The sequence below is a fragment of the Bactrocera latifrons genome, unplaced genomic scaffold, assembly GCF_001853355.1.
Source record: "Bactrocera latifrons isolate USDA-ARS-PBARC rearing strain unplaced genomic scaffold, ASM185335v1 scaffold_162, whole genome shotgun sequence".
Classification (NCBI taxonomy): Eukaryota; Metazoa; Arthropoda; class Insecta; order Diptera; family Tephritidae; genus Bactrocera; species Bactrocera latifrons.
This window is the reverse complement of record NW_017535097.1, coordinates 363202-381300: the sequence shown is the minus strand read 5'-3', so window position 1 is coordinate 381300 and position 18099 is coordinate 363202. Positions and strand designations below refer to the sequence as shown.

General features: G+C 39.7%; 3 protein-coding genes across 3 annotated transcripts; 1 reads left to right on the top strand and 2 right to left on the bottom strand.

Moving 5' to 3' along the window:
• The first annotated feature begins 7661 nt into the window (after nucleotides 1-7661).
• LOC108966495 (probable nucleoporin Nup58) lies at nucleotides 7662-9446 on the top strand. Its single transcript, XM_018929424.1, has 2 exons — nucleotides 7662-8524; nucleotides 8578-9446. The coding sequence occupies exons 1-2, from the start codon at nucleotides 7805-7807 to the stop codon at nucleotides 9313-9315; spliced, it is 1458 nt and encodes a 485-aa protein (XP_018784969.1). The 5' UTR covers nucleotides 7662-7804; the 3' UTR covers nucleotides 9316-9446.
• Nucleotides 9447-9537: 91 nt separating this feature from the next.
• Nucleotides 9538-11331, bottom strand: LOC108966519 (developmentally-regulated GTP-binding protein 2). Its single transcript, XM_018929465.1, has 4 exons — nucleotides 11144-11331; nucleotides 10644-10951; nucleotides 10021-10578; nucleotides 9538-9958 (listed from the first exon to the last, which is right to left on the bottom strand). The coding sequence occupies exons 1-4, from the start codon at nucleotides 11205-11207 to the stop codon at nucleotides 9797-9799; spliced, it is 1092 nt and encodes a 363-aa protein (XP_018785010.1). The 5' UTR covers nucleotides 11208-11331; the 3' UTR covers nucleotides 9538-9796.
• Nucleotides 11332-11819: 488 nt separating this feature from the next.
• Nucleotides 11820-15997, bottom strand: LOC108966502. Its single transcript, XM_018929431.1, has 8 exons — nucleotides 15597-15997; nucleotides 15049-15499; nucleotides 14776-14993; nucleotides 13744-14602; nucleotides 13555-13680; nucleotides 13101-13465; nucleotides 12418-13036; nucleotides 11820-12352 (listed from the first exon to the last, which is right to left on the bottom strand). Exons 1-8 carry the CDS (start codon nucleotides 15714-15716, stop codon nucleotides 12105-12107), a joined length of 3006 nt encoding a protein of 1001 aa, XP_018784976.1. The 5' UTR covers nucleotides 15717-15997; the 3' UTR covers nucleotides 11820-12104.
• Between the last annotated feature and the right edge of the window lie 2102 nt (nucleotides 15998-18099).

The following is an 18099-nucleotide window of genomic DNA, read 5'->3' as shown; positions in this document are numbered from 1 at the left end:
ACTTTATCGCCGCTTAATTCACAATTAATTTAGTCATGTTTCGACTTTATCCGCTAAATTTAATGAATTTCTTATGCAAATTTAGCTTTGAAGACACAGTGCCGGCTATATCGAGTCGCCGCGTGCCACTTTTGGTCTTTTGGTACTATGCCTTTACCAGCCACCTCCTGTCAACTCAATTCATCAACTGTGCGAAACATGCAAATTGTGCCGTCAGTGTTTCTATACTATTTGTTTTTGTAGTTTTTAYTGCTGTCACACAACATGCTTATGGCTTCTTCTAAGGCTTTGATTTATTATTGTGGCTTTTTTCATATTTATGCTTCATTCATTATTGCCGAGCAACATTTCACAAGTTGTGCGTTTTCTTTGCTGTTACAGCTTATCTCCACTATCACTGTATGTCACAAGTATTTAGGTATTATTTATTTTCTGTTSAGATAATACTGATTGTCTTGTTAGAAAAGTTTTTGTCCAATTGCCTTGTAATTGCTGTTATATTAACGTTTTTATCGCGTCAATCAGTGACACACGAAACATAAATTAAGTGTACCGCCCACTCACTCACTCGTTAACTGACGGCCATTAGTGCTCCTTCATTCCGCASTTTACCTTTTGCCATTAGTTAACACCTAAAATGAATAAATGGCGAACATACAGTCTATCCCTGACAGATGTCAACCTCACCTGTTTAATAGGAAAGAGGCTCTAACGACCGAGTAAAGGCAGTATAACCTTACCTCCAGCGCGAAGTAAACTCCAGGAGTAAGACACACAGCAAATGACCCATCTTAAGTCAAATAGATTGCAAAACCCAAAATAATCAACAAACTTAATAGTTCCGATAGATTAATGAGGACCTTCAGCATGAAATAAGAATCACCAATAGGAACATGGAGTATGCGTTCACTGCCAGAACCAACAGCCACCAACTTCTCGTCCTCGGCCTCTGTGAAATCAGATGTCAGGGCTGACTSGGACGAAATCACAACAAGAACTAGTCAGTGACTTGTAACCATGCACTAAGGAATGTTACAGCTTTTGCAATTAAGGAAGCATTTTACAGCTATCTTTCAAGCTTCGTAAACTCCAAGACGACTGCATATGAACAACATTGGATAGGAAGCATCAGAAGAACGATCCTCATACAGGGGAGATCAGCTAGTACGTAGAGGCGACAAATTGCGGTAGACAAATCAGCTTTCTAAGATTAAATAAATTGATGTTTTGAGGTCCTTTGTTTCACCTAGTAACTTTGAGAAAATATATATAAGTTTACAGGTATATATCGAACAATAAAATGAGCGTGTCTCGTTCGGTGTCTTGAAGTAGAAATAAATGTGTTGCATTTTGCTCGACTAACCTAAAAACTCGGAGTCTTTATGATGGTCTTCAATACATAGACGGRATATTATACTTAGTTAGCTCAAGAGGCCAAYCATTTCACGGATCTCACTTGGATAGCTTAGAGCAGCAGTCCATTGTGTTACCTAAAAACTCCTATAYAAGAAAGCGCTTTGAGCCTAATCRCYTCACCCTCCTCTATACAACTTTGACAACTTGCGTCCGTCAACCMCTTCTGCAGTGGTCGAGTAACCTAAAGCTAAGACCAAATAAAAACTCACTACGCCTCTGCCTCAGCGATTTCTACCCGTCAGTGTATCCCTCATTGGTATGTGAGCAGAGAAAAGTCCGCCGCGAATAGCCTCTGCGACGCAGTTTTCAGCGATATGTCGAATTTTCTCGAATTTTTTGTAAATATTYAATCGATTAAAGGTTAATCAAAATGTATTACACTAATCCATTGACATATTGCTAKTCTACGCTTTCTACGAAATACTAAAGAACACGTATGACGACCGATCTTCATTGGATATTTCTGGATCTAAGGAAAAATTAATCGAAATGCTCGTTCTTAGGATTTATTGAAATGTATTTTATATTCATATTCTCATACAAAAAGACGCCGTCTGGGCCAAAAGTTTAAAGTTTTAGAAGGCGGACACTACTCTACAGCAGAGAAAAAATTTCCACTGTTCCACTAATTGTACAAAATGTTTAGAACCCTAAAATGTACTCTTAAAAAATTTTAGATTTTCTAACAATCTTGCARAAATCCACGAAATTCCAATTTCACTACCAGATATGCTATTTTTCGATTAATATAATTCGTCAGTYAAAAATCTAATCGTTTAAAGAAGCAGTCAACCAATAAGAGAGGAATTGTCTTTTTTCGGGATAACAATAGATCGCACATAGCAATAGTGACTCGTCAGAAGCTCCGGGAGCTTGAATGATTTGCTGTTGAAAAATTCGTTTCAAGAGATGCTTGTAAACATAAACCGTCGCAGTTTTTTGCCAATGGAGATGAGGGTTTCTATGAGAGTGACATTACAAAATCAACTTCAAAATGACAAAAAGTTATCGATTGCATGCTGTGTATTTGAAATTAAATATATTATATAAAACCTTCAATTGAATGCAAGAACATGGCATTTCTTTATACCAGACGTATGTAAATATATCAAATATTTAAATTATTATTTAATCATGTTTATTTGACTTCTTTCTGTTAGGCGCGCCATTTTCCTACAGAATGACAGCGACTTGTTATCAAAGCAACTCAAATCAGTGAATTGAAGCCATCGCAATCGAATTGGAATATTCGCATTTACATGAGAAAACAATAAGTTTATATGGTCCAGCAAGAARCGGATAAGGTGGCAGTGTGTGCAACGGAACAATGTATAACCGCAAAATTGCAGAATCGACCACATCAACTAAGTCTAAACCAWTTCTACTTAAATTACTTGAATCAACGCGCATTTTTGCAGTTATTTGGCATATGATGTACCAATCTTCACAGCGATAAGCAACGCCAACTTCATTTAGCTATCGAATTGCCATTTCGCATTTAATTAACTTTCATATCGCAATATACGCCTATAGTGTAGGTTTAAGGGAACAAGCAGAGTGGGTGGAAGCGTTAGTTCCAGTTGCCATGACCAGTTAATGAAACGCGCATAAAATCCTAACGGTTATTGTGTTCAACGAAACGTTAAACGAAAATAAGCACTAAAACCGATGACTAAGCATGAAACAATAGATCGAATAACGATGCATTGTCGTTGGTGGTGGCGCATGGTTAATGAGCAATAGCCATATTTGCGCTGAGATAGTCAAGCGTTAAAGAGCGCAGTTTTATCGTTAAGAAGAATATGGCAATTTAACTATGGGAACGGAAGCACATATCATAAYAACACTTTAAGGAATATACAATAACCAGCAGCTCATACAGATATAAAGGAAATGTTATTACATCATTGGCTTAATCACTTAATATGTTGCAGGGTCGACAGTGGCTGATACACACGTTTTAAAAGCCGGGGAAGGCAAAATTCGATGTTATTTTCATTTATTACTTCAATATAATTTCTAATATTCGATAACAATTTCTCCAGACCATAGATCAAGACGAATTATCCCCTATMATCAAACAAAGAGTCCCACACTATCGACTGAGCTTCCCCCTCCTTGTTGATTTCGTCTATACTGGAACCTGTATTAACTGCAACAATAATGCCAGCTTCGACATCCAACGCAGAATAACTCTTGCAAACATCTGCCACTTCGAACCAAACTCTATAAGTCACTCATTATTCCCGTCTTGCTATATGTTGCAGAGGCATGGACGATGACAAGATCTGATGAGTCGACATTATGAGTTTTCGGAAGAGAWGGGTTTTGCCTTTGGGTCCTTTGCACATTGACATCAGCGAATATTGCATTCAATGGAACGATGAGCTGTACATAGTTAAATCACTCCAGCTCTGAAAGTATTCGAGGCAGTACCCACCGGGGGAAGAAGAAAAACCTCCACTCCGTTGGAGAGATCAGGTGAAGAAGGATGTGGCTGAACTTGGCTAGTAATTGATGAGGTTGCGATATGCGCTTTTCATCAAAGGTGCTTTTGAKAATGCGTCYCATGCAAGCGTCATCAAGGCACTGGARCWATGGAATTTGGCGGCTCMAATATGCAAATGGATAGAGGCTGTACTGCGTACTAGGATAGCTGAAACCACTGTAAGGGAGAGTAAGATTCGTCTTGGTACTACGAGGAGCTACCCTGATGGTGGAGTTCTATCCCTACTACTATATAGGCTAATAGTAAATCAGCTCCTTGAGTTGCTCGGTATTCGATGCCAGAGGTACGTCGAAGCATACCATGTTGCTCATGGCAGCAGGGGATTTTGGTAAAGGGAAAATAATGTCGTTTCAACGGATGAAAGCCTTAAACCTACATACTTCCAAGAGACGGCGTTACGAAGAGGGTAAATTTCACAAAGAAGTTTAGAGTTACTGTCGGCAGTAAGACGGAGTGGAGTAGTTTCACGCTTGAATTACTACTGAGGGTCCGCACAATCCACTGGTACACTGACAGCTCGAAAACACAAGGTGGCATTACAGCAAGCATTATGGGACCGAATACCAAAACTGTCCATACCAATGGGAAGTTTTCTGARCATCTTTAAAGCAGAAGTCTTTGCTATAAGTCAGTGAGCGGAAATCAATCTAGATCGCAACTGSCATATCGCTATACTCAGCGGCAGACAAGCAACACTAAAAACGATCTCAGATTATGAAGTCAAATCGCTATTAGTGGAAGTTGAACSGCCAATCAATTTGTAACYGTRTACACCTGGTCTGGGTAACTGGGCATACAGGGGTAGCCGGCATTGAGCTGGCCGACGAACTAGCCCGCTCTGCGTGAGATTACAACCTAGCAAGGTTTAGAGACATGATCAACCTGCTCCGAGACAAGTTCCATCTCTTCGTCGCGCTCTATGCTGAACACTGCAGACTCAAAAAGCACTTGTCCAACATGGACATAGTCTCAAGCGCAAACTGCCGATTTCGGGACATGGAACAGGAAACTCCAGAATACCTGACAGGGATCACAACACCTCAATCTTGCCTAGCAAGCTCCTGGAATTATTCAGATAGCTGGACTTTTGTGACCATATGTGATAAAGAAGAGGGCACAAAAGACCATAGGTCGCAGTGCAAAATCTCAGTTATTTTCTATCAGATATAAAGATAGATTAACATATAGCATCATAATCTTACAGCTCCATTGTTGTGTACTCAGCTATCCAACAACACCCTTAGCGCGGCGCTAACCTACTACTATACCTTACGAAAGTGTTCATTTGTTTCAATTGTGCACTTCTCTGCGCTCTACTTTGCATCTAGCCATATTATTRTCGTTCCCTTCAATGCTTAATTTGACGATAATAAGTGCTCCAATGATTTGCCTCTACCCTACCCGGAAGCAAGAAACCATTTCGATATTCTTAACCCTAGCATCGCATATGAAAATTTGTTGCAGCCTTTTGGGCGTTTAGCAAAGCGCGAAATTCACAAATAATATTACAATATAATCATCTTTGTTATATCTTAATGGGGCGTTTTTCGCGCTCAAATGCTCGCACATAATAGCATGCCATGCATATTCTTGTCAAATTGCTGGCTGTAAAGGTGGCAACTGTGCTCAAGCGTTTTAAAATCGCCAAGTATTTTCGCCAGCAAGTGTTCGTGGTTAAGTCGTCGGTTGCTGCTGCGGCCTTCTTTTGTTAACTGACGCGAAGTTTTTCGGAGAAGGAGTTGTACGCTTTTCAAATATGATGAAAAGTTGTGCAGATGCTGCAACCGCCCATGTTATCAATCGTCTTTTGAAATTATAAAGTCAGCCTATTGAAAGCGAAAACGCAGTTCCTCTTCCGTTATATGACATCATACGGATGCACAATTGTTCGTAAGAACAYAGACAAACCGACACGAAAATTTTCTCCTCTCTCGACTTCAGCACACGCTTCAACATACTTACATACATGTACATATGTCCGCATACATAGGCGATAAGAAATATTGTTATGTGTGTGTGTGTGTGTGTTATTAACGCCCATGGTGAACTTGGTAGGTTGAGTATCAATAAGCGCGCGTTTAAATTCCTCTGAAGAAGCAAAGAATTTCAACAGTGAAGCGAATAAACAATGCTTACACATACATGCATGCACATTCTCGTATGTATATATTTACATTTCAGAAGTATTCGGCAGGTCCAATGAAGTGTGAATACTTTGATAAAATATTTGACAAAAATTATAGAAAATCGTTTATGACAACTTAAAGGGTTACATGGATTTACGGATTTCAAAAATCGTTTTTTATTGTTTTATTAAATTCTAAGTGCGCCGTTTTTCTCGAAAATATGTTTTTAAAGTCGGTTCTCAAGATTTCTCGAGAACTACTCAAGCGACCTTCAAACAATTTTACACAGGTCTTTGAAATACAATTCTTAAGGGGGATTTTGAAAAAATCGTTTTTTTTTACATATTTTGAAAGTTTAGACTTTCAAAAACATGACCTTGGAAGGATTTTTCAAAATTCGACTTATTTTCGGAGATACAGCCGATTTTGTGACGCGACATCCGTGTTCACTACAATTGTCTCCTAAACTTTTTAGGCGTTTTTCTCGAAACTACTTTTTCAGAGGTGGTTGACATGATATCTCAAGTTCTACTGAACCGATTCCTTTGAAATTTGGTATATATCTTCTTTATACAATGCTCTATCGTGTCTGCTTTGGATTTCCAAAAATTTTGTTTTGAAGTATTTGTAAAAAATTCAAAAAGGTCGAAAAAAATGTTTTTTCAAGTCGACGCTATTTAGTTATTATTATTATTATTTATTGTTTTTTTTTTAAATGGTCAACCCGATTACGACATCCTTACTAATGAAGAAACTTCACGCCAACCAGGACGCAGGGTTGTTTTTTTTAAGCCCACAATCCAATTTTGTTTTTTTTTTCTTGCAATTTTTTTTTTTATTATATTCTCTATAAAAAACATATGAAAAAATTGAAAGTTAAAATTTTTTTTTTTTTTTTTTTTTTTTTTTTATTTAAAAAATGCGTCTAGTCCAGAATACCCCCTTAAAGACGATTTTTTTTTCGATTACAACTTTGAAAAGAGCAAAATTTCGCGAAATGTTGACTGAAATTTTAATACTTCATAAAAATGTAAGTCAAAAATGAAATTTTAATTTATCTTTCCTTCGTCCAAGTTTTAAGTTAAGCATCTTTTTTTCGAGTGGTTGCCGGGAAATGGCGTCGCAATGGCAGAATTTAAAATATGATTTACCAAAAATTTTTCTGTTAATGGTGGTTTCTAATGAAWTTTTTTTTWWKKKRAAAAAAAATKTTGAAAARACAGTTTTATACTCGAGGAAGCCCATGTAGCCATGTTACCTTAGTCATATAAAAGTGCAARATTTAATTTATATCGAGAAAATACGTACTTCAAATAGTGGAAATTTTCAACTTTAAACGGGAATATCTGGAAAACTATAAGCTCCCGACCATACCCATTTTATTCCCGAAAAACTGGGACGGTATACTACAACCGACCCGTCATATATGTATATACATACGTCCTTACTATTGAAAAGATCCTGAAAAAACTAAACCAACAAATCCATTACTGGGACTTTCAGTTATTGTGAATAACATTTATTATAACATTTATTCATAATAACATTTATTCATAAAAAATAACATTTATTCACAATAGTTATTGCTCAGTGACAATTTTTCTGTGAACAGCTGGCAACTGCATCGAATTTGCTCAAATGCTCGCGCTAAAACTTTAAAGAGAATTTCATAAAATTGTTAAAGTATAAGGTACAAAAAAAATCGTATAATTAAATTTATAGTGTAAATTCAATAGACAAAACCACTGTCAATATGTCTGGATTTTCCTTTGGAAACCCGTCACAACAACAGGCGGCTGGTTTYAGCTTCGGCGCACCAGCAGCGCCGGCGGCAGCTAGCACGCCAGCATTTGGAGCTGCTGCAGCGCCTGCATTTGGTGCGAGTGCTACAACAGGCACAACCGCTTTTGGCGCTACAGGATTTGGAGCAACAACTACAGCACAAGCGCCTGCATTTGGAGCGACCGGKAATCCAACGGCAACCGTTGCACCRTTCGGAGCAAGTGCTACAACGRCAGCACCTGCTTTTGGCGCTGCACCTACAGCGTCTGTAGCGCCGACCTTCGGTACACCAGCGCCAGCGTTCGGTGCAACTGCTGTCAKCAGCGCAGCACCGTCTTTTAACTTTGGTGGWTTGGGTGGAACAGCTACAACAGCAGCAACAAGTGCTGCGCCCGCATTTAGTTTTGGTGGACTTGGTGGTACGGCTGCCACAAGTACWKCGACTTCAACAGCTCCGKCGCTCGGTTTCAGTGGGCTGGGAGGTGGTTTGTCATTTGGTAAGCCCGCCGGTACTACAACATCRGCTAGTTTAAATTTCGGCACAACAACTACGTCTGTGGCATCGGGCGGAATGTGGAAGCCAACTGCCACCTCAACCACAGCAACAGCTACACCGTTTGTTGGTCTGGGCGGTGTTGATGTTAGTTCAACGCAACCTAAAGCAGGCGATCTCAAACAAGATAGCGTCAAAGTAAATATTAGATCAAAATATCAAATCAACTTTTAATGATTTTGTTTTATTAGATCAAAGAAACTATTGTGCCCGATGAGATTGCGAAAACTGTCGACGCGCTTAAAACTCATATAAAAGGACAAAAAACACTTTCCTCAGATATTGGACGTACATCCACTTCGAAATTGTCCAATGTGTCCAACGAAATAAACAATATTCAGTGGGCGCTCCAGGAGATTTCTAATTCAGTAGACACAAATTACAAACAAATAAAGCTGCTTCGCAAAGAAACTTCAAAAACCATACAGGCTGTGGAAATGGCGCAACGCACGCAGGATACGCCCGCTGGGCTACAATTTGAAAATACGGCACCATTTCAATTCTTCCTGGGCTTAGTGGCCAAGTACGAACAGGATTTGATCAATTTTCGGCAGCAAATCGCGCTGACTGAGCATCACATGCGCTCAATAACTAATCCGCAGGCAGTGTCGCCCGATGATCTAAAGCGTGGTTTCCGACAAATAAACGAGAGTTTCATATCGCTCGCCGGCCGTTTGCATGAATTGCACCAGAAAGTTGAAACACAGAAAGAACAATATCTTAACTTGCGAAAATATCGCCTACGCGATACTACAAATGTATTCGCAAAGATCGATAACCCCGAAAGCAAGGTGGACACAACAAATATTACCTGCGGACCAACACCATTTTCCAATATTTCTGCAATGAGTGCATTTGGAAAGAGTTTTAACAATGCATCCGCTGCGGCGGGTAGAAGTGGGACCACAGCAACGGCTGGTGCCAAATGATGGGAGTAATTGASAATTAGATTGTTTTATTAAATTTTTCACTGATTTTAAAAAATTGGAATATAACCRTTATCACTTAATATTTGCAAATGGTTTTGAATAAAAGATAGTACGTTTTGAAAAATTTGAAATAATTTTTGCATGCTTTTACAATTTCTTTGTTGTAGTTGTTTCGTCTAGCACTTTTGTATGTGTGCATACGTATGTATTAATAAAATTAAATTGTTTTTAAGCAATGGCATAGCAGACATAATTTATATTTAGCAAGCAATATTGTTCATTATTCGTTGCAAGTTTCTCAACACTTCAGAAAGGCATATAAAAGTTATTSTTTTTCTCTCAGATTTTATGAACATGCTTATATTATTTGTAATTAATAATAAGGGTAATTAAAGAATTTTATGGAAGGCCTATAATTATCCACTGCAAAATCAACGTTCAACACAATTTCAACGCATATTATAATCTATATCAGCGTTTATCATTTTTTAACAACTTGTATAACATCCTCGTCAGCCATAATATGTGATATGCCTACACGCTGTGGCGAGTACTTTGTAGAAGTACCCCAAACAAGTCCATATTTAAATTGAGCCGCTAGTGTACGATGTATAGCATGGCATACATGTTCAACTGTGACACCCTAAAAGAAAACAACATCATTACCATAAATCAGTACAAACTATAATCGATCACTAAACAAACCTTTCTTAAAATCAAACCATCATCAAAATCTGGTGGTGCACCCGGCTTCTTTGTATACACTCTTATCAGCTGCAACGCATCCCACAAGGCCTCTAACAGATAGTCCAAATTTAATTTCATGTTGCAACTGACCACTATCGAATTCGGTTCACGCGCTAAACGATCGACCTCCTCGATTGAAATCTGATCGATTTTATTGTACACGTATAAGCAAGGCAAATACACACGGTTTGCCGTCACTACATCGATGAATTCATCCTCGTTACAATCCTCACGGAAAAGTACCTCCGCATTGAAAATTTTGAAGGAATGCAAAATAGTTTGCACCATTTTCTCATTACAACGCGATAACGAACATGTGGAATTAAAACTAAGGCCACCACCCTTTTTTTGCTTGAAGTAAATGTTTGGTTTGCGTTTGTTAAGTCTTATACCGACTGATTCCAATTCACGTTCGAGCAATTCACGATGWACATTCGGTTTCGTAGCGTCCAACATCATGATGACCAAATCGGCTGTGCGCGCTACGGCGATAACTTGACGCCCGCGACCTTTGCCCTAAATTATAAGGAARGAATAAAATAATATAATACACAGATACCGATYATTTCTTTAATATTTACCTGAGCGGCACCTTCTATAATTCCAGGCAAATCTAGTAATTGTATATTAGCACCTTTATATTCAATGACACCGGGAATACAAGTAAGTGTGGTAAACTCATAATTGGCCGCCTCAGATTCAGTCTTGGTSAGAGTAGACAACAAAGTAGATTTACCTACCGAGGGGAAACCTATCAACGCRACACGCGCGTCACCACTTTTCAAGACATCAAAACCATCGCCCTTTTCACCTTTCTTCGATGGCTCCAACAATTGTGAGCGATATTTAGCAAGCTTCGCTTTCAAAAGACCCAAATGATATTCGGTTGCTAGAAATTTAATGAAATAATTTTAATATTAGCTGACTGAAGAATTTTGTTTAAATTATTTTGTTTGTTTTGTGTTAAGAGTTAACCTACAAGCAGTTCTGCGTCAACACAAAAAAAGACAAAAACAACTTGTCAGCGGTGCATGGACTTGTGTAGTGCGGCCACACCACACATTTCTTTTAACCAACTTACCTTTATTCTTTTGAGTACGAGCAATTTCCTTCTCTATTTCAGAGATCTTCTCCAAGATACCCATCTCTGCCGGCTATATTTCTGAACRATTACAGTAATTACTAGCAGGACATTTATAAATTTTTTGTGATATTAACTTTTCACTAAACGCCTGGTTTACAAATTACTTGCTACTGGCGCAGTCGACGTCGTTGATGTCGGCTTGAATATGTGCGCTACGACAGCTGTCAAAGGGGGGTGAATGAGCCAAAATARTCATTCACAATGAATATGATATGTATGAAATGCATTTAAAAGCTTATTCATGTGCATATGTTAATTTGGAATTTCACTTTCGGTTAAGCATACGTTAGTTACCAGTCTGTGCTACCAGAAATTTATGTTAATGTTTCTGTGACGAATTGATAAAATAAACGCAAACGCTASTGTTTCACTAGTTTTTTCACCACTTTTGGCTGGCAGGGTATGCATTCGTTAACACGCAATTTTTTCAATGTATTGGAGACTTGGTAAATTATAAACAAACTTTAGCCAACTAAATAGAAATTAAATAAAAATTCTCTACCATTAGTGGTAAAAGACGAAAACAAATTTCCTTTTAAAATTTTACTCGATATTTTAAAATTGTTTCTTTTTTATTGAATATTWTTTATTTTAATTACATACAAGAGCTCCTTGAAGCAAATTTCTTTAAAAAAAAATTAGCAGCATGGAAATGCTTGGCACCATTCATAAATGTTTTGACGTTCTGCTAATTTTTACAAATGGTATTTACCGAAACTCAAATACACTCCTTCTTTTCTATAAATAAATTTAAACAACATATTAAAATTACTGTTGTGCAATTGGAAAATTAAATTAAACGGTATTTAATTTGTGCTCTCTCATTTTTGTTTACATACATAAAATGACGTGCTTCCTGCAACCCCCACCTAATTGCATTCCTTAACTAAGACTACATCTAGTTGGCATAATAACCGTGCCCATCGTTGCCCATGTACTCTGTCCAACGCTGCGTCTGTATACCGTCCAGCTCCGAGCATACCTGACCCTTTTGTAGCGTATGACACGTACACGAWATGCTGATTCGTGTCACGATTAATTGCGATTCATACTTCGGCACATGCGGTGTAACATTCACTAGGCGATCGCTTAGACATTGCTTTAGGAATTGCTTACGCAGTATACGTAGATTGTCTAGTGTGTAACCTTAATGATTAAGAAGGAACAACATATTAGCTATTTAATCAAAACAAAATCGTTCAGTTTCATACTTTTATAAGCACTTATCTTTTCTTCAACGCAATTGAGATCCTGGGGCATAAAGAGTGGTGGATACGTCTCTGACTCACGTATATTTAACACGAAAGCAAAATCCACCGAAGAGCGTGTGTCATTTAACGTTTTCAACAACACGCCCGTAGATGAGATTGAGGATAGGAACCATTCATCGGACTCATCGTTAGTTGATGGACTAGTAGAAGTCGCATCCGTATCGTCCGTGACTCTCGTTTGTGTGCTGTCATCACGTCTTAGACGGCTACGTTTACTCTTTTTGTTTGTATCATCTTGATTTGTCGAATAATCGTATTTGTGTGACTCTTTAATAGCATCACGCTCCTCCTTCTCCATTTCCAGATCCCATAAGCTAAGTGGCTCCTGTTTATCTAAGTTATTTTGCGGCACACCACCGGTGGGTACGGTTTGCGTAGTATTCTGCTCATCCTCAAAGGATGTTATGTCRCTGCGTACATCSCGATTGCCGGGATATTTCGTGCGCAAGCGTATGGGATGCTCATTCTGTGGCACCAACTGCGGCACTTCGTTGTCAGCGTAGAGCGTGTCGTATTCTTCGGGTACACGTGCGCCCAACACGGACTCGTAGTCTTTTTGCTWAAATAAATACAATAARTTTGTACCGATTGAAGTGAAATGATTGAAGTGAAAGGWAACCTACCGWCTCACGCATTGSTTCGTTGCCATTGGCGGCATAACCACCACCGTAGTAGTTAGTGTAGCTAGTTTGTTTGACGGGCTCATATACGTTTTCGGCGGGTAATTCATTATTTGGTAGTATYTCCTGCAGTATCTCCTGATCGAACATCGGATTTCTCAGCGCATTTTCCTTGTAATGTGGCTGATTTTGATGTTTCGTTACCTTTTCTAGCTTTTCCAAGTCAGCGTTGACRGCGATTTTCTTTAGCAGCTCCTCTCGATTAGCTAACAGTTTCTTGAGCAGTTTAGGATGCTTTAGCGGGGACTTCGAATTCTGTTTGGCGTATTGTGGGCGTTGTGTGCGGTTGAGGTGCACTTCAATGTCGTCTTAAACGGGAAATGAAAGGAACAACATTCGCGGTACATGATTTTATGAAGCGCTGGCCATAGATGTATGTATGTAATAAGTTACTAACCTGTGCTAAAAATTACGGCTCCTGGTGGTTCGATATGRCGTGCAATTGCGTAAAGTTTCAGCACAGTCGAAGTGTTGTAACGCAGACGACAAGTATCTGCGCGTGATTGCAAAATGATATCGCTGTCTGCAAATGGGATTGGAACATGTAAAATACAAATCTTCACCATAGTATTTATGTAGCGCTCACCTGGTATAAATTCATAAGCATCTTTCGCGTTATACTTATCCCTACATTGCATTTGCCAGTGCAAAAAGAAGTCGCCACCGTAGTTCTGCGATACCGAGACACCACCCAGCAAGCTATTCGAACCGCCGGAATCAGTCATCATTGTGTCCAACAAGGGCTTACCCGTTTTACCATCCAGTATGGTGGTCTGCGAATAATAATACACTGGAAATCCCGGTCCAGTATTATATTTCACCATAAAATCGGTCACATTGTCATTATTGAAATGTCCCGGCACAATTGCGCTAACACTCTCACTTGCCGRAAATGTGTAATTCCACAATATGCTGAAATTACGCCCATCGAAGGCATACACTGACGAGTTGAAAGATGCTGCCACAATATCCGCAATATGATCGCCCGTTACATCGGTAATCACTGCGGGCACCATTACGCCAGARTGYTTACTTTGRAAGAGTGGTGTAAACTCCTTTTCACTCGTAAATTGCATAAGGGAAAGTAAGCGTATGGTATAGATGCCACCAGGTGTATTTTGACCACCGGTAATGATCATAAGTAACTCAGTGCCATCCTCTTTAGTTAGCATCTGCACAGGCACAAAGACTTCCTCTTTGAATGGTGTTGGTATCGTGCGTATGACTTTACCTGTCTTGCCGGAAATCACCTTAATATGGCCCGCTTTGGACTCTTCGCGCTCCTCGAGATGCGCTGCAAGTATATCGGAGATTTCGTCGCCATCCAAATCACGTATGATATTTATTGTGTAGAGATCCATCACGATGGGTGAGTTGGTTTCCACTTCGACCTCACGGAATTCCCAAATGCTGGTGCCGCTGCGCCCATTAATGGCGAATATCATCTAAGGGAGAAATATCACAAAGTAAATTCAAGTGGGGCTACGTTTGTTGTGGTCTAAAAATTTATGCTGCAATCAGGATCATTGTATTATAAAATCGTGGTATTTTTTTAAATTTTTATTTTAGGTCAAATTTCAATTTGTTTAGCTCCGCTTTTYGCGGAAACAACACTTACACCCAGCCTGCCTGCAGCCACGCAATCCGGATAGCCATCAAGATCAATATCCAATGTGCACAGCAGCGAAAACACATTCGCCACACTCCACGTCTGCCAAAGTAGACCGCCGGTAGCGCCATTTATAGCAATGACGCCACCTTCACAAGGCACCTCGTCGTCACCTTGCGCAGATTTGCATTTGGGCAACGTAAAACCCTCGTACTGAATGTTATCATCTGAAAGAGCAAAAATTTAATGCAAATAAGGAGARCTGTCATTACAGCTACGCACCAACGCCGAAACCGAAAATGATATCGGCAATACCATCGCCATTTAAATCGGCCTTACGTACTGGACTCTCGCTATTCATGCGTGGAAACGTGCGCGACCACAAACGTTGCACGCTMATTTGTGTGCAGGGCACAATYTCCGGTCCCACGCTACTGCCGTATGCCAACGATTGACCACCAGCCGCATAAGCTGCTGCAYCCGGCGGCGCTGTGGGCTCGCGCTTCAGCCACACTTTAATRCGTTGCAGCGGTATGGGAAACATGGTCAGTATGAGCGCTGCGAGGCTTATCAAGGCAATAAGGACAGTTAGTGCGGCAAGGCCATAACAGAAGGGCTCACAGCAACGCCAACAACGGCGATGCTTCATCATAATTGGCACCGAATTGTGCATTTTACCATTTTTACGGCGTGGTGCCATTAGTGGACGCTTCAGGCCCTTCTCTTCGCTTAACTGTAAAACGTGCAGTGAAGAAGTAGAGATTAAACTTAGTTGCATATATATATATATGTGTGTGTGTGTGTATCTGAGAAAATGTTTATGTGTATACCTTGGCGGTGCGCGCATCCTTAATGAAGACGTCATCATCCACATCGTCACTGATCTCCTCGTCGATGGAGTCACGTATGGCGATGCGATTCGATGGCACATATGGTCGCATTTTAATCATATTGAAGAATCTGCAAAGTAGTCACTTGGTGCGTGAACAGCCGGGCGCTGCTTGGTACAAATAATGCGCCAATATTTATTTTRTTTGTTGTAGAGTAAACAACAATAATTTATGAAAAAAGTAAAATGCAACYGCAACTGTCTACTTTCACTTGCTGCTACACGCCCTTAAGTATGCAATTTATTCTTTGTGGTRTTTAATTGTACTATATCAACTTGTTCACTTTTATATTTTAATTAACGTTTTGCACGTAAAATTCTAATTTTCACATTACCACATATTTAAACGATTATATTTTACCAATTTTTACTGTTAGACTGCAAGTTTGCAACAATTTTGTGTGCAACTGTAATGAAGATTTGTAAAAATCGATATTTCCTCTGCGAAAATACGTGCACATACACGCATAAACATGTATATACAAGAGGCGACACTGTCACTTTTGACAGCTGGTTAACGCAAATATTGGGGAAATTCAACGCCTGCGCCCCACACACAAGCGCCACTATCGAAACCAACAGCACACAACAAAACAAATACTTGTATAGTGAAGCAGGCAAGTTGCAGCAACAATTTGTCGACATCGCCAGCACGTGTTGCACTTTTGTTTGTCAACAAACGCGCGTGGGTGGCAGCAACAGCCCCTAACCGTTTGCGACCAAATACCATAAATCTTCACCGGCGCGCCACACAGCCTGTTGCTCTCAAATGCCTTTCACTTACACCCACGCACACACATTCATGCACGCACGCACGCATACACACGTACATATAGCGTGAAGCAAATGCTTACCAAAATACGCTGTACATTCGCACAATAAACTCTACTTCATATGGGAATACTCCGCAATACCCCGTCACTCTCGCTCTCCGCACTTAACGGCCAATACGGTTTCGAATTCCTCATTCATACCACGACACACATACGAGTAAACTTTCGTTTTTGCTTTACGCTTAAAGGTGCACAGGCAGTTAACAAATTTATAGCGTCTTGCGTGTACAGTTATGTACATATGTATATGTTTATATGCTTGTATGCGTGTAATTTTGTATGTGGGTGCGCTCAAATGCGGAAGTTCAATGTCCTCATTCGGTTATGAATGAATTGACGCTTTGTTGCCATCGTTRCACGCACACATACATACATATGTACAAATATGTTAACATAYAGTRATGTGCCTCTTCGTTAATTCCACATATGTATACCCTTTCGTGCTTACAAATAACGTAAGTAAGAAGGAATTCTTTTGCAATTGTATTGAGGTCTTCTCAGATATTCATTTATGACTTCCGCAAAGTAAATCTAGGTTATGCTTTGTTTCCAAACAAATGCGCATTCATGCCGCTAACGGTAAGTTRTGTATTCGAGTAGTGAAGGACAATGTAGAATACTCTTAATGATATCCAACTGGTCCATATTTATGTTCAGCTATAATTGAGTTAAAAATTTTCAGTCTCTAACAGAGAATTGAGCATTGACACCGACAGCAGTGCGGCAATGCTAGCGCAGAACTCGCTAACAGTGTACTCAAAGCTGAAATAGCATCAAGCTAGTTCATCACTCGTTTGGCTGCCTAATAACATAGTAACTGCCGATGAGCTAACCAGAGGGCGCACCTTTATTCTGCTCACATCGAAATGGGACCGACTTGGATCTCTATAAAAGTCTTRCTTTTTAGCACTGGACCAATGAACCTTGCGTGCRCTTAATATGCGCTTGTCAACGAGTGCGCCTGTGCGACTGCGTGATCTTTTGACCTAGATTAGAAGGCAGGGATCTACTGAACTGCCTGCCCTGAGATAAGTTCATCATGCCACAATCAGAGAAGTTCTTACTGCACATTGTCCAATAGGAATTCGTGCGGTAAGACTAAAAATCTTATCGGACGCAATCCAACGGCACCCGCTGCTTTCTTAGATCAAGTTGCTGATGAGTGCTTTCAGAGATCAGGAGTGCGAGTCGAATAAAAAATCATTCGGCTGTCTGCTGTGCTTGCAGCTTCTCGACGTCGAACCTTTCTTGGTTTTGTTGACGTGCGTTCTTTGCTACAAAAAGATTGTGGCTCGRGTCAATGTTAAGACCTGGGAGTGTATGCACTTCTAAAACAGTGGATACGTGCCTTCCGTCTGTCACAACATGATCGATCTGGTTGGTCCAGGTAGATTGAAGAATTTTCTATGCTGGAATCTAGATTATACAGATAACCATATTTTGGTTCTCGGCGAAATCGATAAACATATTTGGGAATGTTTAATCATGAAGGCTAAATTTACCGGCCGCCCATCCTGATGCTCTTTAAGCGCTCATAGAACCTATCTTTTTATCATAACATCCCTCTCTTCCGTCTTGACATGGAGAATGCCAATACTCGGCGACTGAGTC